Here is a 27,947-nt window from a genome sequence, read left to right on the forward strand (position 1 = left end):
TAATATTACGTTAAAAACATTACGTGCAACCATGTGTGGCGGGGTGGGGAGAGGTGGAACGGGTGACGACAACGCCACCTGGGGAATTTCACCCCAGGAATTAACCGGAGAACAGGCACGCGCAGATAACTTCTATTCCAGAGGCAGAGACGGGATCGAGGGTTATGCACTACAATTTTATTTAATCCAATACTCAAAAAAAATATAACTCGGCTGTATAAAAGTTAAATTAACAAAAGGGGTGGACAGGGCTGGGGCCCCACCAGCAGCTAAAACTCAATTAGGGGAGATAAACAAACTAAAAACACCCGTGCTACTGCAAACAAAACCACACACGAGGGGTGTGATGAAAACGCCCTCCACCAGGGGTTGGGTCCCCGCCGTGGCCCACAGCACCTGTCCACAAAGAAAAGGAACAATTAGACGCGACGAGCACACACGCACACACACACACCTCACACAGACAGGCAAATAAATTGTGACCAGATCGTCTAAAAGAACACAACGTCAACTAAGAAACGAAAAGACACAAAACCTAAAAAGAGTAAATATAGGTTGATGATACAATTTACACGCTGTTAAGAGTCTAAAATGAAGGCAATATCTCCGTGGTCGCTTCGGCGGCACCACGACGTGTCAGCGCCGTTTCTCCGAGCGAGGGGAGAAAGCGAGAGAGGGAGCGAGAGCGAACAGGAGAGAGTCCCGAACTAAAGGACGGAGCCAAAGCAGCAGTGGGTCCAGTAAGCGAGATAGTCCGTGCCGACTGTGTTTGGTGGCGCCACCACTCCGTGAAGGGTTCTGCTGGGGCAACGCGACCCACTGACGCCAGGCGGCAGCAAACTGCAGCAAGAACAGCCCCATTAACATTTATCAACCGAGTGGGGGAGTCAGTGACGCGCGTGTGTGCTTTAGGAACTCATTCACTTACACACTCACTCAATCTCTCACACTCTCTCACTCAATCTCACACTCACTCACACACAGACACACACACATGCACATTAGACCTTTCTAAATATTACGTTAAAAACATTACGTTCGAGTGTGCGCTTACGTGCGCGCGTGTGCGCGCGTGTGTGCTTATGTGCGCGTAAGTGCGCGTGTATGCGCGTAAGTGCGCGTGTGTGCTTTAGGAACTCATTCACTTACACACTCACTCAATCTCACACTCTCTCACTCAATCTCAAATTCACTCACACAGACACACACACATGCACAATATACCTTTCCAAATATACGTTAAAAAAAACATGTGCGAGCATGTCCGCTTATGTGCGCGTGTGTGCGCGTAAGTGCGCGCGTGTGCGCTCATGTGCGCGTAAGTGCGCGTGTGTGCTTTAGGAACTCATTCACTTACACACTCAATCTCACACTCTCTCACACACAGACACACACATGGACATTACACCTTTCTTAATATTACATTAAAAAACATTACGTGCGAGTGTGCGCGCGTGTGCGCTTATGTGCGCTTATGTTCGCGTAAGTGCGCGCGTCAGCGCGCGTGTATGCGCGTAAGTGCGCGTGTGTGCTTTAGGAACTCATTCACTTACACACTCACTCAATCTCACACTCTCTCACTCATTCTCACACTCACTCACACACAGACACACACACATGCACATTAGACCTTTCTTAATATTACATTAAAAAACATTACGTGCGAGTGTGCGCGCGTGTGCGCTTATGTGCGCTTATGTTCGCGTAAGTGCGCGCGTGAGCGCGCGTGTATGCGCGTAAGTGCGCGGTGTGCTTTAGGAACTCATTCACTTACACACTCACTCAATCTCACACTCTCTCACTCATTCTCACACTCACTCACACACAGACACACACACATGCACATTAGACCTTTCTAAATATTACGTTAAAAAACATTACGTTCGAGTGTGCGCAAATGTGCGCGTAAGTGCGTATGTGTGCGCTTGCGGAATTTAGTCACTTACACACTCACTCAATCTCACACTCACTCACACACAGACACTCACACATGCACATTAGAGCTTTCAAAATATAACGTTAAAAAACATTACATTCGAGTGTGCGCGCGCGTGCGCTTACGTGCGCGTAAGTGCGCGTGTATGCGCGTGTGTGCGCTTATGTGCGCGCATGTGCGCGTAAGTGCGCGTTTATGCGCGTAAGTGCGCGTGTGTGCTTTAGGAACTCATTCACTTACACACTCAATCTCACACTCACTCACACACAGACACACACACATGCACATTAGACCTTTCAAAATATTACGTTAAAAAACATTACGTTCGAGTGTGCGCGCGCGTGCGCTTATGTGCGCGTAAGTGCGCGTGTGTGCGCTTATGTGCGCTCATGTGCGCGTAAGTGCGCGTTTATGCGCGTTTATGCGCGTAAGTGCGCGTGTGTGCTTTAGGAACTCATTCACTTACACACTCAATCTCACACTCACTCACACAGACACACACACATGCACATTAGACCTTTCAAAATATTACGTTAAAAAACATTACGTTCGAGTGTGCGCGCGTGTCCGCTTATGTGCGCGCGTGCATGCGCGTAAGTGCGCGTGTGTGCTTTAGGAACTCATTCACTTACACACTCACTCAATCTAACACTCTCTCACTCATTCTCACACTCACTCACACGCAGAAACACACACATGCACAATATACCTTCCAAATATTACGTTAAAAAAAACATTATGTTCGAGTGTGCGAGCATGTGCGCTTATGTGCGCGTAAGTGCGCATGTGTGCGATTGCGGAACTTAATCACTTACACACTCACTCAATCTCATACTCACACACAGACACTCACACATGCACATTAGAGCTTTCAAAATATTACGTTAAAAAACATTACGTTCGAGTGTGCGCGCGTGTGCGCTTATGTGCGCGCGTGTGCGCGTAAGTGCGCGAGTGTGCGCTTATGTGCGCTTATGTGCGCTCGTGTGCGCGTAAGTGCGCGTTTATGCGCGTAAGTGCGCGTGCGTGCTTTAGGAACTCATTCACTTACACACTCAATCTCACACTCACTCACACACAGACACACACATGCACATTAGACCTTTCTTAATATTACGTTAAAAACATTACGTGCAACCATGTGTGGCGGGGTGGGGAGAGGTGGAACGGGTGACGACAACGCCACCTGGGGAATTTCACCCCAGGAATTAACCGGAGAACAGGCACGCGCAGATAACTTCTATTCCAGAGGCAGAGACGGGATCGAGGGTTATGCACTACAATTTTATTTAATCCAATACTCAACAAAATATAACTCGGCTGTATAAAAGTTAAATTAACAAAAGGGGTGGACAGGGCTGGGGCCCCACCAGCAGCTAAAACTCAATTAGGGGAGATAAACAAACTAAAAACACACGAGGGGTGTGATGAAAACGCCCTCCACCAGGGGTTGGGTCCCCGCCGTGGCCCGCAGCACCTGTCCACAAAGAAAAGGAACAATTAGACGCGACGAGCACACACGCACACACACACACCTCACACAGACAGGCAAATAAATTGTGACCAGATCGTCTAAAAGAACACAACGTCAACTAAGAAACGAAAAGACACAAAACCTAAAAAGAGTAAATATAGGTTGATGATACAATTTACACGCTGTTAAGAGTCTAAAATGAAGGCAATAACTCCGTGGTCGCTTCGGCGGCACCACGACGTGTCAGCGCCGTTTCTCCGAGCGAGGGGAGAAAGCGAGAGAGAGAGAGAGAGAGAGCGAACAGGAGAGAGTCCCGAACTAAAGGGCGGAGCCAAAGCAGCAGTGGGTCCAGTAAGCGAGATAGTCCGTGCCGACTGTGTTTGGTGGCGCCACCACTCCGTGAAGGGTTCTGCTGGGGCAACGCGACCCACTGACGCCAGGCGGCAGCAAACTGCAGCAAGAACAGCCCCATTAACATTTATCAACCGAGTGGGGGAGTCAGTGACGCGCGTGTGTGCTTTAGGAACTCATTCACTTACACACTCACTCAATCTCACACTCTCTCACTCAATCTCACACTCACTCACACACAGACAAACACACATGCACATTAGACCTTTCTAAATATTACGTTAAAAACATTACGTTCGAGTGTGCGCGAGTGTGCGCTTACGTGCGCGCGTGTGCGCGCGTGTGTGCTTATGTGCGCGTAAGTGCGCGTGTATGCGCGTAAGTGCGCGTGTGTGCTTTAGGAACTCATTCACTTACACACTCACTCAATCTCACACTCTCTCACTCAATCTCAAATTCACTCACACAGACACACACACATGCACAATATACCTTTCCAAATATTACGTTAAAAAAAACATGTGCGAGCATGTCCGCTTATGTGCGCGTGTGTGCTTGCGGAACTTAGTCACTTACACACTCACTCAATCTCACACTCACTCACTCATTTCACACTCACTCATTCTCACCACCACTCACACTCACCTAACCCTAACCATAACCCTAACCCTAACGTGTGCGCGTAAGTGCGCATGTGTGCGCTTGCGGAACTTAGTCACTTACACACTCACTCAATCTCACACTCACTCACACACAGACACTCACACATGCACATTAGAGCTTTCAAAATATTACGTTAAAAAAAACATTACGTTCGAGTGTGCGCGTGCGCTTATGTGCGCAAGTGTGCGCTTATGTGCGCGCGTGCGCGCGTAAGTACGCGTGTGTGCGCGTAAGTGCGCGCGTGTGCGCGTAAGTGCGCGTGTGTGCGCGTAAGTGCGCGCGTGTGCGCTCATGTGCGCGTAAGTGCGCGTGTGTGCTTTAGGAACTCATTCACTTACACACTCAATCTCACACTCTCTCACACACAGACACACACATGGACATTACACCTTTCTTAATATTACATTAAAAAACATTACGTGCGAGTGTGCGCGCGTGTGCGCTTATGTGCGCTTATGTTCGCGTAAGTGCGCGCGTGAGCGCGCGTGTATGCGCGTAAGTGCGCGTGTGTGCTTTAGGAACTCATTCACTTACACACTCACTCAATCTCACACTCTCTCACTCATTCTCACACTCACTCACACACAGACACACACACATGCACATTAGACCTTTCTAAATATTACGTTAAAAAACATTACGTTCGAGTGTGCGCGAATGTGCGCGTAAGTGCGCATGTGTGCGCTTGCGGAACTTAGTCACTTACACACTCACTCAATCTCACACTCACTCACACACAGACACTCACACATGCACATTAGAGCTTTCAAAATATAACGTTAAAAAACACATTACATTCGAGTGTGCGCGCGCGTGCGCTTATGTGCGCGTAAGTGCGCGTGTGTGCGCTTATGTGCGCGCATGTGCGCTCATGTGCGCGTAAGTGCGCGTTTATGCGCGTAAGTGCGCGTGTGTGCTTTAGGACTCATTCATTCATTACACACTCAATCTCACACTCACTCACACACAGACACACACACATGCACATTAGACCTTTCAAAATATTACGTTAAAAACATTACGTTCGAGTGTGCGCGAGTGTGTCGCTTACGTGCGCGCGTGTGCGCGAGTGTGTGCTTATGTGCGCGTAAGTGCGCGTGTATGCGCGTAAGTGCGCGTGTGTGCTTTAGGAACTCATTCACTTACACACTCACTCAATCTCACACTCTCTCACTCATTCTCACACTCACTCACACACAGAAACACACACATGCACAATATACCTTTCCAAATATTACGTTAAAAAAAATTATGTTCGAGTGTGCGAGCATGTGCGCTTATGTGCGCGTAAGTGCGCATGTGTGCGCTTGCGGAACTTAGTCACTTACACACTCACTCAATCTCATACTCACACACAGACACACACACACATGCACATTAGACCTCTAACCCTAACCCTAACCCTAACCCTCTAACCCTAACCCTAACCCTAACCCCTAACCTAACCCTAACCCTAACCCTAACCCTAACTCTAACCCTAACCCTAAAACCTAACTCCAACACTAACCCTAACCCTAACCCTAACCCTAACGCTAACCCTCTAACCCTAACCCCTAATCCTCTAACCCTAACCCTCTAACCTTAACCCTAACCCTAACCCGAACCCCAACCCTCTAACCCTAACCCTTACTCCTAACCCTAACCCCTAACCCTAACCCTGTTTTCTCCCTCTCCCTCCCCATACCACCAACACCACCACTATCAAACATATACACACACACACAAGGATACATACACACCTACTTCTGCCCTATATCACCGACCCTGTCCTCCTCTCCTCTCTAATATGGCTTCCTTTAGCAGGTGGGGGTGAACTGGGAACTAACATGCGTCGGCCAGTGCCTTGCCTCAATCTCTCATTAAAAGCTGTGCGGATGGTGGTCTGTATAGTGAGAGACAGGGAGTATATCTCTCATTCCCCTAACCCTAACCCTAACCCTAACCCTAACCCCAACCCTAAACCCTAAACCTAACCCTAACCCCAACACAATTATTAAATATTACATTTGATATAAAGCTAATTTAATTTGGCATTTAGGGGGTTAAAATGGCAGGGTTGGAAAAAAGGAAAACATTTTTTTTTAAAAAAAGCGATGCCACAGCAGGCACTATATAAAGGACGCAAGTTCGAAAAAAAGGCCATTTGCTTTTCAACCAACGTACGGAACACATGTCCACAGCCAATATTTTTTTGTGTGTGTTTCTGTGCTCTGTGCCTCTCCTCTCCCTCGCCTTCACTCTACTTCTCCTCTCCTCTACCCCTCTCCTCTCCTTCCCCCCCCCATCAGCAGGAGGGTGCCCCTACATGAGCCTGGTCCTGCTCAAGGTTTCTTCCTGTTAAAGGGGAGTTTTTCCTTGCCACTGTTGCTTGTCTGGGGTCAGGCCCTGGGATTCTGGAAAGCGCCTTGAAACAATTTTGATTGTATAAGACCCTATGTAAACAAAGATTGATTTGATTTGAATACAGCGAGCCAGCTTCTAGTTATTTAGTGTGCCCTACCTGAAGAAGACCCATAGGGGGTCGAAACGTCATTTTGTGGCACACTCTTCCTTAGTTATTTAATACATTTATTGAATCTTGGTTTTATTTTACTTACCTTTTAAGAAAAAGGGAGAAATTAAAGAAAAAAAAATACTTACCCTTTTCCTTTACTATTTTTGGAAAGCGCTTTTAGTTCAAAAACTTTTCTTTAAAAAAAAGAACTTACCTTGATTTATAGAGCCGAGTTGGATGGAAGGGCGCTATGGCAGGGGTCGCCAGCGTGCCCGTCGTCACCAACAAGGGTTTCAGGGTTATGGGAGGTCGGCTGGGAGGAAGGACCATGCTTTACCTGTCTCGTATGGGAGGCAGGGTACATTCCCCTACCCTAACACTCTAGCCCTAACCCCACCCTAAACCCCACCCCTAACCCTAACCTTCTCCAACCCCTAACCCTAAATCCTAACCCTCTAGCCCTAATCCCACCCTAAACACAACCTTCTCCCACCCCTGGATCCTACAAATGGATCCCTTGAAGTTATTGTTGGTTTCCCAACCATTCATGAACATTGTGCTACTTTTATTTTGCTTCCACAGCTTTAATCAGGACACGTACACAAGTGTTTTAGTTCTTTTTATTAAATGTTGCACAATCACACCATTAATTAACATGTAATCACATTAAAATTTGTTTTCCAAACCAAAAAAGGAAAATAAAACCAGGAGGAAAAGGGGGAAGGTTCTGCACAGGTCTGCCTAAAGGATCCCTGAACACTCTGCAGAGGCCGAGTTAGTGTGCACGAAGCTCTGCAGCGCTCATTTTTACTGAGGAGTCATTTCAGCAGCTGATGAGGAGACTTGAGCTTTCCAGCCTTTGGGAAGACTGACCGCTGGGTCGTTTCTGCTCAGGCCTCCTCTGATAGCAGAGATTACACGTATGTAGCGTCGCCCAGGCCTGTGGCTACTGTGGCTACTGTGGCTACTGTCACACGCAGCAACACACGTGTCAGTTCTGCTCCCCATCAGCTCAGACCAACGTCTCAACAGCTTCCCCTCACATCCACCGGCTGGCTGTGATTTTGGGTTTAGGTTGATCATTTGCAACAGTCAAACAGTTGCAAATCCCTTTCAGTATAATGGAGACCTACTGTCAAACCTGCCACATATCAAAACTATATATATACACGTGTGTGTGTGCGCGTGTGTGTGTATACACACCTACCTACCTATCTATATACCAGCCTACCAATGCCATCATGTTGTAAGTAATAAAACATTGAGACACATCAAAATGCAGCTTCATCATTAGTGGTCAGTAAAAAACAGATTAAAGCTCCAACACAGGCACTAAAAATTAGTTAGTGCCACTATTGTGACCGTTTCATTTGGAGTTTTTAAAAGAATATTCAAATGAATGTTCAGAGATGAGATTCAAATTTCAAGTAGAGTCTGAACATCATCAGAGCTGCATCACTAAGTTCATCCGCACATTTACTTCATTTACTAGAATTTGTTAAGTACCACCAATGCAAACAGTGATCAAACTTTAAGGTGCAATCTTTTCAAATCAAAGCTAACTGAGCTAATTGAGGATACGGTCAAGCTAACAGTCAAACGGGTCGTCCAAACTGAGGTGGCATTTCTTTGTTTTCCAACTGTCACTATTTTGGGATGGCCTATTAAATCAGTACGATATGACATGATATAAGATTGAAAAATCTGTATTTACTATTTCATTTTTTCCTCACATTGCACTAGTAAGAATATATAAAACATTCTGCATCGGTAGCTAATCAGCTAGCTAATAGTTTTAAATATCAAATGAAGCTACAGACTGAAACTGACAGCGCTCTACATCCTACCGAGTTTATTAAGCTGAAATGATGCAGGACGACAGTGCTGAGCCAATGTCGGACATTTGGCTAATTAAATTCACATGTGTTGTTGAGTTTTTAGAAATAAGTAACTATCACACATGTCTATTACCACCACCAACGCCATCTATGGATTACAGCTGGCATTGGTAGACAGTTAAACTATCAACACCAGATTAAATTACTCAGGATTTTAACACAAGTTACCGGCTGTTTGGTTCATTATCGCTGTTATCTTTATTTTCCAGTCTCAATAAGTGATTTCAGCATTATAACGCAATCAAAGCTGATGCACCTGACAAATATTAGCTCAGGAACGACTTCCTTTATATATAAATATGACCGTATATACTGACAATATAGGAGATCTTTTTGGTGCATTTTTGCTGATAAGTAAGAAAACTGATTGACAAATCTGTAAAAATGAAAGTCTAATGAACTAAGACAACTCTAGAGAGGGTTAATCAATAAAATAAGATGTTAATAACAGTCAAAACCTTGAAACACACTTTGAAGGAGCCAAGACGACAGCTTCTTCTGTCTGCCGGCACCAAAACGCCATCCAAGTACTGACGCAGGTGAAACACACGGGGGCAAAAAGCACAATCTGACTCCAAAGTCACGCAGTCATGTTTATGCATCAAGGCAGTTTTAGGCAGCAGGAGCAGCCGGGTGTCTGGGCCCTGCAGCGCCCCCAGCAGGACAGAAGATGGCAGCTCCACTGCTCCCATCATCAACAACAACTACGGCTAAATATTTTTGTGTTTCTCCTCGTTTCATTCGTTACATTGGTTTGCTTCGTTACAACCCCCCCGTTTGGGGCAGTTCCAGAGCCCTCTCCTCTACGAGCCGCCCCACTCTGCTGGCTACAGGAAGTAGCCGCGGCCTCAGCACGTCTCCATCCCAGAATCAACCCAACCTGCTCGAAAGCCTTCCAAATCTTTAACTTGGTGATGTTTGTGCCATGATTGAAGCCACATTTGGTTTGGATCACGCTGGCGTTTCTCCAACCCTCCTGATTTACAGAAAACCAGCCCGAGATGTTCAAAATGCTACTGGGATGAAATAATCCTCAAACAACAACAAAAAGCCTCCTGGATTTCTGTCAACAACACACAGAAAAGCTCGTCGACCACAGGAAGCAGTAACGAGTTCTACTTCATTACAAGGTTCAAACAGGAAGTAAAGAGATCAAAGAGATCGAAGAGCTGCAGTGAGACGTCAGGCAGCTTGTTTATAAGATGCAGATAAAGACGAGAAATCTAGACAATATGAAGCAGAAGAGGATCTGAGAGGATCCACCGCTGGATCCCCCCACAGAGACTGTTGTTGTGGGGGGGCCATGCCACTGAAACACGATGGGGGTGTGAAGCCTGACGGCGGAAGACTTTGTTGGGAGGGGGGCGGCCTGAACCACATCACGCCACATCACGACGGTCCAAGTTTGGAGATGCTCAATCTGCAGTAGAGAGGGTTCAAGGTGGGGGGGGGGGGGGGGGTAAAGGAAGAGAGAAGGGGGGGTAAAGGAAGAGAGAGAGGGCGGGGGTAAAGGAAGAGAGAAGAGGGGGGTAAAGGAAGAGAGAAGAGGTGGGGGGGTAAAGGAAGAGAGAAGAGGGGCGGGGGTAAAGGAAGAGAGAAGAGGGGGGTAAAGGAAGAGAGAAGAGGAGGGGGGTAAAGGAAGAGAGAAGAGGAGGGGGGGTAAAGAAGAGAGAAGAGGGGCGGGGGTAAAGGAAGAGAGAAGAGGTGGGGGTAAAAGAGAGAAGAGGGGGGTAAAGGAAGAGAGAAGAGGAGGGGGGGAAAGGAAGAGAGAAGAGGGGGGGTAAAGGAGAGAGAAGAGGAGGGGGGAAAGGAAGGAGAAGAGGGGCGGGGGTAAAGGAAGAGAGAAGAGGAGGGGGGTAAGGAAGAGAGAAGAGGAGGGGGGGTAAAGGAAGAGAGAAGAGGGGCGGGGGTAAAGGAAGAGAGAAGGGGGGGTGAAAGGAAGAGAGAAGAGGGGCGGGGTAAAGGAAGAGAGAAGGGGGGGTAAAGGAAGAGAGAAGAGGTGGGGGTAAAGGAAGAGAGAAGAGGAGGGGGGAAAGGAAGAGAGAAGAGGGGGGTAAAGGAAGAGAGAAGAGGAGGGGGGGAAAGGAAGAGAGAAGAGGGGGGTAAAGGAAGAGAGAAGAGGGGGGGGAAAGGAAGAGAGAAGAGGGGGGTTAAAGGAGAGAGAAGAGGAGGGGGGGAAAGGAAGAGAGAAGAGGGGGGTAAAGGAAGAGAGAAGAGGAGGGGGGGAAAGGAAGAGAGAAGAGGGGGGTAAAGGAAGAGAGAAGAGGGGGGGGAAAGGAAGAGAGAAGAGGGGGGTAAAGGAAGAGAGAAGAGGTGGGGGTAAAGGAAGAGAGAAGAGGGGGGTAAAGGAAGAGAGAAGAGGAGGGGGGGAAAGGAAGAGAGAAGGGGAGGGGGAGGCAGCATTAGATGCCTTGAAGAAAAAAAGTGACAAAATGATGCATGATCAGGTGGACTGGAGACACATGAGGATGGAGACAGACAGGCAGACAGGCAGACAGACAGGCAGGCAGGCAGGCAGGCAGGCAGGCAGGCAGGAAGACAGCAAGGCAGACAGACAGACAGGCAGGCAGGCAGACAGGCAGGCAGGCAGACAGACAGACAGACAGGCAGGCAGACAGACAGACAGACAGACAGACAGACAGACAGACAGACAGGCAGGCAGGCAGGCAGGCAGGCAGGCAGACAGACAGACAGACAGACAGACAGACAGACAGACAGGCAGGCAGGCAGACAGACAGACAGACAGACAGACAGACAGGCAGACAGACAGACAGGCAGGCAGGCAGACAGACAGACAGACAGGCAGACAGACAGACAGGCAGACAGACAGGCAGACAGACAGACAGGCAGACATCGTTCCTCTCGGCTCCGTCAGGAACCATCTCCTCCAGACGTGTCCTCCTACCGGACTACCACTTACTCGTCTCTGGGATGTGAGAGTCTAGAGCCGGGGGCTCCGTGAGGGCCTGGCTGTTGGGGGTGGGGGGGGTCCCTGCAGGCACCGCCTCACAGCCTGAGACTGGGGCCAGGCTGCCTCCTGGGGGGGTTCCATTGCCCTCCGTTGGCTCCTGGACCCCCTCAGCCTACAAACAGCAGGGCGGCTCAGTGTTAATGTAAAATCAGGTTACATGATCAATAAAGGATAAGGTTGTGGTGTTTATGGGGGGGGGGGGGGGGGGGGGGGGAGGTGGCGCTGATCATCACAGTGTGGAGAGGACGAAGGCGCTCAGATTTCCTGCAGATACAAACGCACCGCAGCTTTACTGGAGAACAGCTGGGACTCCACCAGTGAGGGCAACATATTATTGTGTTTATTTCCTTTTGTTTCAAAGAAACGTTCAAGAAACGACTGTTATTGTTCATTAGCCGTCGTCCTGCAGCCACAGAGGCAACGCAACACTCAGGTAGGATTTTAACACAGAGCAATTATAACAATCGTAATTGGCAGCAGTGATGACACGTTTAATTGTGAGAGATTTTACTTCCCTCTTATTACTGCTGGACTAAAGAGTAAGCTGGTGGATGAGAGGATGACTTTAGATGAGTAAGGTTGAGGAGGACATCACCTGAATGGATCCTCCCCCTGGCGGATGGCTCACATTGTCCACAGAGCCCACTTTGGACCGGCACTTTTCCTTAAAACTCACTTTGTGGGACTCGATCTTCACGTTGCCGCCACCTGCAGCCCATTGAGAGGGTCAGTGTGGTGACTGGGTGGAGCGGGCGCAGCACGCTGCCGTTGGCTCTAAAGAACCGTGAGTGCTCACCAGGTTTGTGCTTGATGTTATCCTTGGAGCCACATTTTGATGTCACCTTGCTGAGATCCAGCTTCTTGTTCAGTACCTGCAGCTGTTGGACGACAACCTTTAAATTTGTTGCTGACAGAATTCTCGGTGCAAAGCACCTCACCTCATTTCTCCTTACATTAAATACTTTATTATTCTGGCACAAACCTCAAAATGTTCGAAAATCAACCAGAAATCAAAAGTACCAAGAAAACCTGCTGCGTTGTCACCAGACGCGTGTGAAGACCTTCCACCCACTTTCAGGCCTTTTGAGCACAACCGGTTGGAATCTTTGGGGGCACTTTAACCTGCTAGTTCCTGAAACTTTAACTGCTTCATCCACTATTCTACTCATTCATCTCTGGGTTGCAACACTCAATTTTAAGGTGTTCTTACACACAGACAATAATAAGCACGCTGTCCTCTGCTTTATCAAGAGCGGAGCTTCAGCTGTTAAGGTCCTGTATTAAACTGAAAACTAGCAACACCCCGTCCCAGGCTGGAAAGGAAGAGTGATGAAGGAAGGACCCACCTTTCCTCCTCCGGGCTGGTGCTTCGTGCTCTCCCTGGACCCGACCTTAGCTGGGGCACTCCTGCTGTCAGGAACAGTAGCGGAGGCTGGCTGAGCTGCAGCCTTGTAGCTGCTGCTGGTGGAGGAGGCGGTGCGGCTGCTGCGGAGCACCGCTGGTTTCTTTTCTGGAGCTGTGGATGAAGATGCTGCGGCTGCTTTGGCTGCTGAGCTCCTCGCTATGGTGGTGGCGGCAGAGCTGCGGACGGTGGTCGCTGTCGTGGTCTTGGGCTTGGTAGCTTCAGGTATTGGAGAATCCATGAATAGTCTTGTCATTAGTAATATTGCTAATTTCAGTGGTGACGACTGATTCTATTTTTGATTACAATTCAAAACGGGAGTCTCAAGTTTACGAGACCCAATAAAATGTGACTTTCTACACGTCAAGCAGATTTTACTGCCTAACCCTAACCCTCTAACCCTCTAACCCTAACCCTAACCCCCTAACCCTCTAACCATCTAACTCTAACCCTAACCCTCTAACTCTAACCCTCTAACCCTCTAACTCTAACCCTAACCCCCTAACCCTCTAACCCTCTAACTCTAACCCTAACCCTCTAACCCTAACCCTCTAACCATCTAACCCTAACCCATTAACAGACGGACCCAAGCTGCACATCACCATCACCATCTTCTTTGTCATCACCATCATCACCACCATCATTATCATCATCACCCTATCCATCACCATCACCATCATCATGTAGGAGGCACTGTTGTTACTTCTGTACCTGCAGATGTCCTTAAGGTGCTGACCTTCTTCTCCTCTGCAGCTTTGTTGTCTGTAGAAGAGATTAAAGACATAATCAGCAAATGATTAAAAATATATGATATGTTGATACGTTTAACGGTGTTAAAATCCCCACGACTGCAACATAGTGAGAACATCTGGTCTTAGCTGCATAGAGCAGATGTCAGTCAGTGTGTGTGCACCACCTGGGGTTTTTTTGGCTGGAGCGGTGGCACTGGTGGCACTGGTGGCACTGGAGCGGGCAGACAGCGTTGTGCGCACCGATGAACTGGGTTTTGCAGCTGCTGCAGAAGCAGTTCGGATTTTGGTTGCTGCGGCTGTTTGAGCTGAGGTGGCGGCGGCGGTCTTGGACACGGGGCCTCGCGCCTCTGCTGACGGCTGACGAGAGAAGAAGAAACGAGAATCAAAGATGGTTTCAGTCGGTTCACACTTTTTTGATCTGTACATCATTCCACATGTGTTCATTCCTAGTTTTGGTGCCTTCCGTGAGAATCTACAATGTAAAAATTCATGAACATGAAGAAAACGCTTTGACTGATTTTGGCCTCTAATGTATATATTAAAAAACTATACAGCAATATGGTGATATGTTGATGGTTCATTAGAGCAGATCAACTGGATCAATAAAACAGCTGAATGTCGAGAGTTCAGATTCAGAAAAACACAACTTCACTGTGGTATATGTGATCTCTGATATATGCACCAATGGTATATGCGCCGATGGTACATGCGCCGATGGTACATGCGCCGATGGTACATGCGCCGTTGGTACATGCGCCGATGGTACATGCGCCGTTGGTACATGTGTCAACACATAAGCCTCAGCTTGATGATGCTCTGTTCAATATACATCTGGGACGCTGGTGCAGGACAAGGATGAAATGTGCTGAACGGTGTTCCCGTGTTCATTAACGGCGTTCCCGTGTTCATTAACGGCGTTCCCGTGTTCATTAACGGCGTTCCCGTGTTCATTAACGGCGTTCCAGTGTTCATTAACGGCGTTCCAGTGTTCATTAACCTGAGTGGCGAGAACACGACCTTACCTTGGGTCTGAGGTCACGTGAGGAGGGGGGGGCTGTTGAGGCGGGTCGCTTTGGGCCTGGAGCAGCTGTGGCGGGAGCCTTTGTACTTTTCCTGTCTTTTTCTGTCATTTTTCTGTCTGGAGTGGTGCTGCTGGAGAAAGTGGGCAGCCTGGGAGGGACTGGGCTACCAGCAGCTGTGTTAGGAAGCCGCGGTTTGGGAGCAGCCTTCACTTTGGTGGCCCCGACAGCAGGCTGTGAAACAAGGCCAAGGGAAACACTGAAGATCAACACATCAGAGCCTGATATCCAATGGCAACGTATAATGTGTGTCGCCTACACATCTAACATCAAAATGTTCAAATCATCAAGAAATGTAGCTGCTGTGTTGTCAGGGTTGCATGGTGAAAGGTGGGAATGTTTTTTGCTGAGTGGATGAAAAGAAACGTGAGGGTGAGACCTGGAACCACAGTGGCCTGACCAGCAGCGGGCCAAGTCCTGAATCACACGCCTGTCACACATCCAGTAATACTCACCTTGGCCGTCCTGTCTCCACTGGCTACGTCTCTGCTTCCATCAGTGGCAGGTTTCATCTTTTTTGTCTTGTCTGCTGTTTCTGGCTTTGCAGCCTTGTCCTTGCTGTCTTTCTTCTCTGCAGCATGTGTGACCACCACGCCGCTCTTCTTGACTGGGCCTTTCTTTTTCTCTGCCACAGCCTCCTTCTGGGTTCCTCCAGCCACCCCCGTCCTCACATCAGCCCTGGTGGCGGCCGTCTCAGCATGAGGGAAGACAGGTGACGGCCTCTTCTCCGGGCTCTTCACGTGTCTTTCTGCATCGTCCTCTAACTCAGGTTTTTCTGACTTTGTGGTGCTTTTGTCTTCTTCGTTTGCAGCCTTGGTTTCTGCCGCTTCCACTGGGATGTCCACTTCTTTTGTCTCTGTGTCCTTGTGCAGGGGTAATGTGTCTGCTAATTTCTTGCTTAGATCACCTTCAGCTTCTGCTTCCACCTGCTCTGCTCCAGTCTTATTTGGTGAGTCCTTCTTTTCATCCAAGCCTTCTTGCTCTTTATCCTTGCCTTTATCGGTCCCCCTTTCCTCTGTTTTGCTGCCAGCATCTTGGTCTAACAATTTCTCCGATTTTATAATCTTTTCACTCTCAGACCGTTTTTCTTTATCTGCCGATTTCATGATCAGTTCTGCTTCATTGTCTTTGACAGATTCCAGCTCTGCTGTAACTGGCTCTGTCACTCCAACCATTTCCGTCTCCTTTTCTTTCATTTTTTCAACCTCTTCGAACATTTCCGTCTCCTTTTCTTTCATTTTTTCATCCTCATTGACCTTTTCTGTCTTCTTTGCTTTCATTTTTTCAACCTCTTCGAACATTTCCGTCTCCTTTTCTTTCATTTTTTCATCCTCTTTGACCCTTTCTGTCTTCTTTGCTTTCATTTTTTCAACCTCTTCGAACATTTCTGTCTTCTTTGCTTTCATTTTTTCAACCTCTTCGACCATTTCCGTCTCCTTTTCTTTAATTTTTTCATCCTCTTTGACTATTTCTGCCTCTTTTTCTTTGACTGTTTCTGCCTCCTTTTCTTTGAAGTTTTCTGCAACCATTTCTACCTCTTTAACCATTTCTGCCCCCATTTTGGTAATTTTTTGGATCTCTTTGACCATTTCTGCCTCCATGTCTTTGAAGTTTTTTGGAACCATTTCTGGCTCTTTAAATGCTTCCGTCTCCTTTACTTGGACCATCTCTTCATCCTTCTCGTCGACTCTTGCTGCCTCCTTTTCTTGAACTATTTCTGGCTCTTTCAAAGCTTCTGTCTCTTTGTCTTTGACTGCTTTTGCCTCCATGTCTTCTGCATTGTCCATCTTTTTTTCGGAGGCTTCATCAGTTACACATTCCGTTTTTTCTAACTCTGTCTTTGAGAGTGTTTCGGCCTCGTTATCCTGCCTTTTATCATCCTCTCTCTCTTGGACCATTTCTGCCTCTTTCTCTGGAACCTTTTCTGACTCTCTTTCTTTCTCTTCACCTCTTGCAAGTTCTGCTTCAATCTCTTTCTTGCTCTCTTTCTTTGATTGTGTCCATGTCTTCTCCACATCTTTCTCTTCATTTGCAAGAGACTCACAGCTCGCAAATTCCACCTTCACACTGTGAAACTCCTGGCTTGGATTCTTCATTTCAACCTCCAGCTTCTCTGTCTTTATTTCCGAACTCTCCGTCATATCTGATTTTAATGAGGGGAAAAAGAAATTTGTGTTGTTACACAGGTATTTACAGGTATTTACTGACATAGAAACTTACTCCTGCAGCAGAATTCCGAAACAGAAAATCAATTCTGAATTTGCTCTGGTGACAAATGAGTAAATTCTGAGCACAATTGCTCATAAATTTCACTTCAGCTTAATGGAGAAAAGAACATGCATCCCTCATCTTCATCAGCTTCAGAAACTGCTCTTACAAACACCCATTTTAAAGCTGCAGCTGTTTAAACAATCCCAGATCAGGAGGATTTTTCATTGGGAATGATGCAGGAACGCTCTTCCATCGTGAAGTGACACAGTTGATTTGCTTAACGGGTAAAAATCTGTCCCAATGACAAATTATTACAGGAAAGGTGTGGCAACCCACTAATCTGTGCAAGGTCCTTTGACCCAGGACGATACCGAGACAACCCTTTGACGGACCCACAGCGACCCAGAGCAATGTGGGGTTTCTGTGCAGCATGAATGGGGCTTTAATGTTAGTGTTAGCGTTATGCTAACGAAAATGAATTGGCTTGTCATTCTCATATACTCAGGTTGTGCCCCTGCAGACTTCCAGACCTCATAATAGTTCAGGATTATGTCTTCAATATCGTATACAGGAAAAAAACAAACTGTTGGAAATTGGAAAATTCTGCAGTCTTTATTTGGCTAATGAACTAGATTATGTACATCATTCCAGACAGATGCTATCTCAATAATGGGTAGAACAGGGGTATGGCCTAATTTAGGCCTTTGGTAGCTCAGAATACAGACCCCTTCATACGTCAGAGCTCCACACCTCGTCTTGTTTCTTGCTTGTTTTAATCTCCTGAATTACTACCGTTCCCTCACTGACCCTGGTAAGAAGCCAAAAGGCTGAAGAAATACGCAGCACAACCTCTGCTCACACAGCAGAAGACACGACTGGCCCTTTAAGAGCGCACAGGCTTGGCGTGACAGGCAGACGGAAGGAACCATCGGGACTAAGAAAGAGACAAAGAGAGCAGGAAAAGAGGAGAAGAATGTGTGGAAACAAGATGAGCTCCATCAGTACAAACCAGGAAGATCCTTTCAGTCACACTGATCTCATCCTTCCAAAGCCCCTTTTGTATGTTGGTCATTTGAATATTTACATTATAACCCTAACCCTAAAATGAAAACTTTGATGCATAATCTGGGGAAAGGATTTCCCCAATGAGAGTTTACCTAAAAAAGGACGTAGGGGTGGGAATTCTCCTATTTCTGGGAATTCTTGAGGAACAAGGCTGTGTGCTGAAGAACACTGCTTGGTGGAACCTTTATTTTCATTTTACAAGATTCACTTTGGGTTTGTTTAGGAAAATGGAGCAAGAGGAGATAAGCTATGAGAAAAGAATGGACAATAAGGTCCAGGCTCTTCAACTGATCTTTCAAGGAAGAAATCCAGGAGGACATCAAATATGTGAAACAAACAGTCGTCCAGCTGGTGGTGCTAAATGTAGGTAGGAGACACCCTGAAAGCACAATGATAGCAGTTGCAGAGGGTTTGACCACAACAGCTAAAGTTGAATCTGTTTCTTTATAACGTTGAAAAGCAGCAGAAATGCAAACTGATCCCAATACCAGGATTTTTATTCCACCCAGAAAATTCCTTCTGGAAAAGTTCCTGGATATGTTGATAGGAACTGGGCCTATGTGTGACTTCCTTTATGCATCGAACATAAGAAAACTATCTGGTCACTTAAGTAAAGGCAACAAGAAAGAACGTTTGATGAGGACATAACCTGTAGAAATAAGGGTCCGAGCTTCTGCAATGCCAACGTTAGACTCTGCTGTGCTGCTAAGAGAAAAGGTTTAACAGAAACCCTTCGGAACCCAAAATTCCATATAAAGTTAATTAAAATTATATCTAGAATAATTTTTAAAACCGTTCTTTTGACCTACCAGGTCCTCAGAGGCCTAGCTCCATCCTACCTGGAGGAGCTAGTGACACCTTCCCAGCCCAATAGACAGAACGCTGGTCTACTTGTGGTCTCCAGAGTCTCTAGGGGTAGAATGGGGGGCCGAGCATTTAGCTACCAGGCCCCCCTGCTATAGAACCAGCTCCCTGTCCAGGTACGGGAGGCTGACTCCATCTCTATCGGATCAGACTTCAAACCTTCCTCTTTGATGAAGCTGATAGTCACTAATTCTGTAGTTCCAGTCATTGTCCTGGACATAATTATCATATTTAGAGGCTCGTCTCATTATCAGGTTATATAATAATGATAATATCTAATTATCAGGTTAATATCTTAGTTCTTAGGTCTGCTGCTAGAGGCCCAGGCTGATGGGTCCACAAACACCATCACCTTCGCAATCAGTGAAGACACAATTAGCATACGCACCAACAAGTGGTGTTGGTTTCCTGCTTGTTTGGACAGACAGAAGGCTACAAGTCAAAAAGCCATCCAAATGAGTGCCTTTTAATTTAGGTCATAGTAGACCACCAGGCTGGTGTGGCCGACTGTGACCCGAACTCAAACCGTACTCAAAAGTAACTCACTCTGGGCACTCGCTTCTCCTCTCTGGCGAGCATGAACCACTACCAAGCAGAACAGACACTGCGGTGGTCAGCATTACACTCACATCACTGAGTTGTGCTCACCTTGACTGACCACTCACTAAATGGCTACAGTTGTTAGCGGGCCTTTATGACTCGGCAGAAAATGTCTAACATTGCCGAATACCAATATGATTACCCATGAAATGTTACATTTAAGGAATTAATGACAAATATTAGACTTAGTCTTAAATTAATAGGTGGATAAAACAATATAACAAACATTTTAAACTTTATCAAATGATTAAGGCTAGCCTGAGGTAGCATTAGACCCAAATGCCATTTGCCCAAACTAGATCATTTCTATTAACAGTTCAACATAGTTTTTTTTTTTTTTTTTTGGAATGGGTGACTTAGTAATGCTAAGCTGATCAGAAATCCAAAACAATGGAACGCCACACCCAACCTGCCAATGATGTCAGAGAGTTCCACAAGGCTGCAAATCCCATGGATACACCACAATCCAGAATAAATAGCAGTCCCATGTAACAAAGGCTGTTTCAGTACTTGTGTCTTTAGTATTGTGATTTTAGAAAGTGCGGCGTTCATTCACATTTGCTTTTGTTGTAGCTTATTTTACGGAGAGCTAAACATAGCAATGGAATTAAAATAAGGCTCCACCTACCAAAGCTACCGGCGGTAAGCCCATCATCGCTGTCACCTCCCACTCTTGATTTCGTAACAACTTCTAGGTCCGAAGCTTCTAGGTCTGAATTAGCATTAGCATGATGAAAAGCAACAAATTCAGGTTCATGAACACAATTTTCTTCTTCAGTGTCAGTGCCTGCAGAGGGAGGAGAGCTGATGTCAAAGCTGCTGACCCCTTTGGAACTGGGGGGTGCTGGATGGCCAATGCCACCGAGCTCTTTTTCCACCTTCAAGTCCTCAACTGGGTCATTCAGAGGTGACGGAGAGGACACAGCTTTACTAGCATTCAACAAGGAGAGTGGGGGGGTGCTGAACCGGGGCTCTGGCAGATCCTGCCACAGGTCTACCTCAGTGACACCTGCAGGTTGACAGGAAGGTGGAGTTGGTGGCTGGTCCTCAGCAACAGTAAGGGGACGCTGCATGGCGTTTGGGGAACAACCTGATCTACTGATGGTCGAGACCGGTTGGTTGAGTTCCATGTCGTTTTCACCAGGACTCCTGGCCGGAAGCTCTAGAGTAGTTGGCACAGGCAGGTGGGAACATTCAGACATCGCAGGTAACATGACTTCCCTCTGCTGCTGAGCGTGCACCATAAAGACTGGCTCCGAGGGCGGCGACTCCTCTTCACTGTCAGCCTTTGGGGAGCCCACAGAACATATTGCCTCGCGTCCAGTAGCCTCCTCATCAGATTTCTCCACATGGTTCCCTCTGTTGACTCCAGCGACATGGTCGTTAAGGGAAGATTGAGGCGTAGCAACCACTGGACTGCATTCACCAAAACTCAAGTTGTTCCACGCTTCAGACAGAGAGTCCACATTGGCGAGAGACTCGTCAGTTAACGAGGCTCCCATTGCACGTGGCTGCTCCGGGGATGCTCTGGTGGTGCCGCCACACGCCAGGCCGGAGGACAGCCTTTCAGGAAAAGCTAGTGAGGGAGACAGGGAAGATGACAGAGGGCTGACAGGACTCTCCCCCACACTGCCCAGTGATGGGCTTCCAGGAACCACCCCGACCTTTCCAGGCACCTTTAGTTCCTCATTACCCCTGCAAGGCTGTTCAGAGAAACACAGCTTGTCCTCATGTGTGAGACCAGTTGTGGCCAGAGCCCCACTACCAACCATCAAGCTCCTCTGGGTCCTTGTGTCCAAGCTGGGGGTAGGCTGCCAATCCCAGGTACGAGCCGGCTCAGTGGGGGACAGAGATGGCTCCTTACAGACCTCACTATAGTCAGAGAAAGGAGAACTGGGCTGCTGATCAGACAGAAACGACATCCTGTCTCCCCTTTCTGCTGTTTGGTCTTTTTTCTTAGACGCCTTTGTCTCAGGTTCAGACAATTTTCGCTTTGTCTTCTTTTTGTTGTCTGGTTCCCAAAGGTGCTCTCTGCAGTGTCTAAGCCTCTGCTCTGAAGACACAATGCAGCTCTCTCTCTGTTCTCACTCTCATTATACAGTCACATGACCCAGTTGTGGCCAACAATTGGCTGCTGGCGCCCCAGATCCCGCCCACTGTGGTGGAGTGAGTGAGCCACCTCCTCAGTCTCTTTAGCTCCACATTTACACCCATACTGGGCACCCCCCCCCACACACACACCCACACACACACACACACACCCACACACACACCATTGCTTTAGTAATGCATGACGTCTATCACATTTATCATCCGATTCACAGGACTTGAGCAGTATGGACTCACCTACATATCTGCATTTACTGTAAAGGGGTGACGGGCCCAGTAGTAGCGCTACGGCCTCACAGCACAAAGGTCTTGGGTTCCATCGAGTTAAGCATGAACAATTTCAGCAGCTCGGATTAACCGTCCATCTGGCCAAAATCGTCAAAATTGTACAAATACAAATTAAAGCATTCTATCCTGCTCAAAGACTAGAAGTTGGCGCACCCAGTCATACGCTGACGGCTGATTCGAGAGAAAATAAAGAACTGCATCACAAAAATCAGGCCACATGCCTATTTTTCCTTATCTTGTTATTGCTAGCCTGTCAGTTATAATTCACTGCATCATCACTGAGTTGGGTGTCCAAAGTGACGGCCACAGGAACGTCTGTGTCCGCCGGCTGTTTAGACTGGACACACATATAAACAGAGAAAATACAGGGCAGAGAAGCAAAGCCATCATTCTCATTCTGCCCCACCTTAGTTTCCTCTCCTGGTTGAATCCATCCTTTACGTAACACAGTACGTTGTGATTGTGGAGCTCCGGATGAATAAATGAACAACGACACATCAACAATGCACTTCAACACTGAAACAATCAAATCACCCAACAGGGGATCTAACAAGCATAAAGTCAGGATGTTCCAGGCAGCTTTTATTCAGACCGCGTACAAGTGCTCGCCAATACTGAGCTGCAACGCAGATTTTTTAATGTATTTATTTTTGGTGGTGAGAGCAGCCATGTTCTTTAGTCGTGTCTTTAACTTTGTTGTTACGCTACAGAAGTTAAATTTGACCTCCCTGACCTTCAATTACCTTTACAATCAAATCCAAAGCAGCAACTTCTGTGTATAACTTCGTTTCTTCCATTTGTCCTGTGTAAAGTTTGTACTAGGTTGTCCTAGCAACAACAGCAGCTTCATCATTTACAAATGATTTTGTTTTGTGATTGTGAGAAAACTTTGCAATATCTCTAATAAAAGATATTAAAACTAAGGTACCAGTTCTTCATCACAATTTTAGGCTCCTGTCAGCACAGTGTTGGTTTGGATTTGAAATCAAATATAATTTGATGTCTCCCAGCAGCACTCAAGCGATTTGTGCCTCTCCCACACCAACCAGTCGTTAACCTAAATAATAGTTGATGTTTTGTGCTACTCCAACACTACAAACTAGCTATCATGCTGCTCTTGTTTGCTGCACCTATCAAACATTGTTGCTTTTTAGTTGCAGGTATTTCTGGTCCACTCAGACGCTGAGCTCATCGCTCGGCTCAGCGGTTGTGTTTGTCCCAGTGTTTTTAAAGGGTTGACCAACAACAGGTCACCGTACCGAAGGGTTGACCAACAACAGGTCACTATACCGAAGGGTTGACCAACAACAGGTCACTGTACCGAAGGGTTGACCAACAACTAGTCACCACACCGAAGGGTGACCAACAACAGGTCACCGTACCGAAGGGTTGACCAACAACAGGTCACCGTACCGAAGGGTTGACCAACAACAGGTCACCACACCGAAGGGTTGACCAACAACAGGTCACTACACCGAAGGGTTGACCAACAACAGGTCACTACACCGAAGGGTTGACAACAACAGGTCACTACACCGAAGGGTTGACCAACAACAGGTCACCACACCGAAGGGTTGACCAACAACAGGTCACTACACCGAAGGGTTGACTAACAACAGGTCACCACACCGAAGGGTTGACCACAACAGGTCACTATACCGAAGGGTTGACCAACAACAGGTCACTGTACCGAAGGGTTGACCAACAACTAGTCACCACACCGAAGGGTTGACCAACAACAGGTCACCGTACCGAAGGGTTGACCAACAACAGGTCACTACACGAAGGGTTGACCAACAACAGGTCACCACACCGAAGGTTGACCAACAACAGGTCACTACACGAAGGGTTGACCAACAACAGGTCACTACACCGAAGGTTGACCAACAACAGGTCACCACACGAAGGGTTGACTAACAACAGGTCACCACACCGAAGGGTTGACCAACAACAGGTCACTATACCGAAGGGTTGACCAACAACAGGTCACCGTACCGAAGGGTTGACCAACAACGCCTTCTTTGGTTTCAATGAATTTGGAATAAATTCTGCTGACGACAGCAATGAGATGATGAATGAATGAATGAATGAATGAATGAATGAATGAATGAATGAATGAGGATGGCTGTTAATTCTATAATCCAGCCATGCTCATGTTCTGTACTGTACATCAGTGTGAATCAATACTTAGAATTGTTATCATGCATTTGAATCTCCCAAACACAAAAGGTATTTTCCCAGCAGTCAGGAGAGCAGCTGTGGATTCTCTGAACTTACTCGATGATCATTTTTAAAAAGCACAATTCTTAGTTGTTTTGGTGCTGCTGACATTTTTTCCATATTAGTAATTCAGTACAAAGAAGAACAAACAAGCTAACATGACAAGAAAAAAGTGAACTTGCAAAGGTTTGAAATGGTAAAAGCTGAAATGGAAAAAAAAAACAACCCAAAAGCTAATTGCTAATTCTCAAAGCAAACACATTTAATTTGAGTTAATTTTTTCCCCCATTTCTTAAACCTTTTGGCCCTGATTTACTTGTGATTCGATACACATCTTCATGTATTTCATTTAAATGGAATAAAGGTAGTCAGATACACTTCTGCACCAAAACCGTGGAGTGTTTAGATCACACGTCCTGCAAAACCTTGTTTTTCTCGAAACCCGAGCAGCCATGGAGCGTACCAGCTCATCAACTAAGCCACTATCATTTTTACAAGAATGTAATGATTAATTCTAAATTCCTCTCATGTTGCCAGGTTATTTTTAGCAGCAAAGCCAAAACTAAATGTAATAACAACCTTGGGGAGATGAGTCTGTATCATGGAACTGAAAAACTGTATAGTTGTTGATACAATGGCAGCAAGAAGGCCAGGAATAACCATGGTACACACTCATGTCATCAGGTATTACCCAGTGGACCCCAAAGCCAGATGGTACTATAGGAGACTTTCTTCAGTCAGCACAGAATATCAGCAGTATTAATGTGTCTTCTGAAGGATATGGAAAACTACAAACGCTAGCGAAAGCAAAAAAAAACAGATACATGAGGTTTACTGGACCTGACTGCAATGTTGCACGTGCCAGATTATGGCGTTTCAGTCTCCTACCAATACAATGAAGAAGCAAAGACCTAAATCTGGACTGGATCCTACGATCTACCATGTAGTAGGGGCATAGCGGGGCTGGAGTCCATGCCAGCTTCCCCAGCTCACTGAAGGGCTAACATACCGAAATAATCAAGGATTCATGGCTTTAAGGTCACTTTAGCGTCACCAGTGCACCTTTCCCCAAACGCATGCCAGGAGGACAGGAGAAGAGAGGGACCATGAGGAGAGAGGAGGGAACGCTAATTCCTCACTAAAAAGCCACGCACACCCTATTTAATCCACTTTTAATTATGACGCATTAAAAAAGCAGCTGGACAAGAAAGGCACTTACCTATGACGTGTATTGTTGCAAGGTGGCAGCGATTGCAGGACATAGAAAACAAAATGATCAGAAACAACAATTAGAATTTCAGTTTAAAAGACATTTTATGTAGTAAAAACACAGCAAATAACAAAAATTTATGACCACTGTTCTAGGAGAGGTTTTATAGGTATAAGGTGACTAATGACAGAGACAGTGTTAATTAAACACATGAGGAAGACAGAGTGATACCTCACTCCTAAAAAGAAACAGAGCATTATTACAGGGTTAAGACAGACACCTGAGACCCTGACAGGAGGAAAAAGGTGGCTGTTAAGATGCCTAGAGAAGGTTTCCCGCGTCACAAGTCACAACCATAAAAGCCAGTGTTGTTAATAGTGATAGGGTCCCCCAAAAAGTCAGAGATCCAGAGTCTCAGTTGGTCAAAACGTGGTCATGCATTAATCATCAACAAACAGTCCACAACAGACGTGAGTGGAAATACTCCAGGAAGGGTGTTAGGACATCTCCATGCAAGCTGCAGATATAGAAACGGGGCTGAGTATGGAACTACACTCTTAACAAGTAAAAGATTCAAGATGAATGAAACCACAATGCATGGCATTCAATCGTCTGGTAATTTTTAGCTACTCTACATTGAATTTGGTGTCAAAGGCTGACTGTAACCAACCTTTAACAGCAGAGTCAACTGGTTGGACCATTGTCCCTTCTTCCACGGAATTAGCAAAACTTGGAAAGAATGGCTTAGCTGAGGGGTTAAGACCAGACCCCAGAAATGCCACAGAGGGAACTGACTGGGAAGAGGGGCTGACAACTGGGGGTGCTTGCTGAGTGAAGCTTTCTCCTGGAGATGTTGAACTTTTTAGAGAGGGGGAAGACGATTTTCTCTTTTTTTTCTTCTCATCTTTGAGGTCAAATTCCTGTGCTGTAGTTTTGGGTGAGCGCAAAGGTGCTGGACATGGGGTATCGAATGACAGTCCTGAGGGCAAAGGGTGAGCATGGATCTTCTTGTTGCTAAGGTCAGACGATTCAGTGCTGCTGCTCAACTGGGAATCATTCAGGACCCACAAAGTATCAGGGGGTGAAATTGGTGGTGCTGATGCTAGCACCTCTGGGGAATGGCCTTGGCTGGATGGCGAGGCAGGACGAAAAGCGTCTTGCTCAGGTATGCCCTGTGCACAAGACTCTTGGGTAAAACTGGCGCTATCAATCATCCCACTGTCAATCATGTCACCAACTTTTGCTTCCCTTTCTTGAGAGACGTTGCACTGATCCAAGCCAGAGTTCTCGCTATCCATCAAGAGGTCAAATGAATCAGCAGGGAAGGAATTTCCAGGCATTGATTCGAATGTTGCACTGTTGGTGGTTGAGGGCATTGTGAATGGAGCAGCAGTAGCATTGAGTGCACTATTCAAGACCAGTGGACTGATGGAAGTTACAGAAAATAGATCTTTGGACAGGGGTTTAGGGAGCAAGTCTTCTTCTACATATGCTTCCTGAATCCAGGGACTTTGATTCGAGTCTGCAAACGGTGACTCAGCGGCCCTCCCTAGATCCAGTAACACCTCCTCTTTGATTTGAGATGCTACTGCAGATGTAGGAACTAATGGCTCTGCAGTCATTCCCCACTCCTCTGGGATCTTTTTCCTGCTCTTTCCCCTCTTTCCTCGGCCTCCACATTTTCCAATCTGGTCCTCCCAGCCAGCCTGTCTGTCCCGACTTGGGCCAATCCTGTGGTAAATATCTTCAGTTGAGGAAGTGTTTTCTCCCTGTGTTTGCACCTCAAAATGACCGGAGCTTCCTGAATTCTCAAAAGATTCCTCAGTTTTCTGTCTTCTTTTCTTCTTCTTTTTCTGTTTTCGATCAACACATTCCCCTTCTCTTTCATCACCTCCAGGGTATGCACTTCTCTCGTGGCCAGGCTGACTATCAATTCGGTCATCGAGGCTGTCTTCAAGGTTGCCGGCAGGACAACTAATCAGTGTAGAGACATCGGAGGTGAACTGGAGGTCTGATGGTAGGCAGGCAGCGTGGGCTGGCCAGAAGCTGCCTAAAGCACCTTGTCATGGGTGAAGAGGGGAGAGTTTAAACAATGGGGTCAAACAATGTTTACATGAACCTGCTTCCATTCAACTATTCTACTGTAAATGACACAAAACATCTGACATCAAACAGCTTGAAATATTGTGATATGACATTATCTCTTGATAGCCTACAGTGTTAGAGTATCCCGAACCAATTTATTAACATTGTGTCCAATAAAATGAAGTCTATTCTATTCAATTCTACTTTATTCTTTTCTAGGCTGTAATTCTGTCTTGCTAATGTAGCGTATGGTAGCATTTCACTCTGATGGTTTG

The 27,947-nt window shown here is 46.6% G+C and overlaps 1 protein-coding gene across 11 annotated transcripts in view; it reads right to left on the reverse strand.

Annotated features, from left to right (window-relative positions):
- Positions 1 to 7,522: 7,522 nt before the first annotated feature.
- The window catches only part of LOC130513883 (microtubule-associated protein 4), a 39,980-nt gene continuing 19,555 nt past the window's right edge, over positions 7,523 to 27,947 (reverse strand). For 4 of the 11 annotated variants that reach the window (XM_057013099.1, XM_057013100.1, XM_057013104.1 and 1 more), the window contains exons 4-13: positions 26,258 to 27,646; positions 15,476 to 17,163; positions 14,964 to 15,194; positions 14,106 to 14,298; positions 13,901 to 13,951; positions 13,134 to 13,408; positions 12,584 to 12,665; positions 12,383 to 12,495; positions 11,737 to 11,899; positions 11,091 to 11,226 (exon numbers count right to left, since the gene is read on the reverse strand). In XM_057013099.1, coding sequence (XP_056869079.1) covers positions 11,219 to 11,226; positions 11,737 to 11,899; positions 12,383 to 12,495; positions 12,584 to 12,665; positions 13,134 to 13,408; positions 13,901 to 13,951; positions 14,106 to 14,298; positions 14,964 to 15,194; positions 15,476 to 17,163; positions 26,258 to 27,646 — 4,193 coding nt within the window. In that variant the 3' untranslated portion in view covers positions 11,091 to 11,218. Of the gene's footprint in view, positions 10,237 to 11,090; positions 11,227 to 11,736; positions 11,900 to 12,382; positions 12,496 to 12,583; positions 12,666 to 13,133; positions 13,409 to 13,892; positions 13,952 to 14,105; positions 14,299 to 14,963; positions 15,195 to 15,475; positions 17,164 to 20,169; positions 20,228 to 20,388; positions 21,861 to 25,596; positions 25,655 to 26,257; positions 27,647 to 27,947 lie in introns of those variants that run through there. The other 7 variants (XM_057013106.1, XM_057013107.1, XM_057013101.1 and 4 more) reach the window with 6 other exon arrangements.

Source organism: Takifugu flavidus, chromosome 17 (genome assembly GCF_003711565.1).
Source record: "Takifugu flavidus isolate HTHZ2018 chromosome 17, ASM371156v2, whole genome shotgun sequence".
NCBI lineage: Eukaryota > Metazoa > Chordata > Actinopteri > Tetraodontiformes > Tetraodontidae > Takifugu > Takifugu flavidus.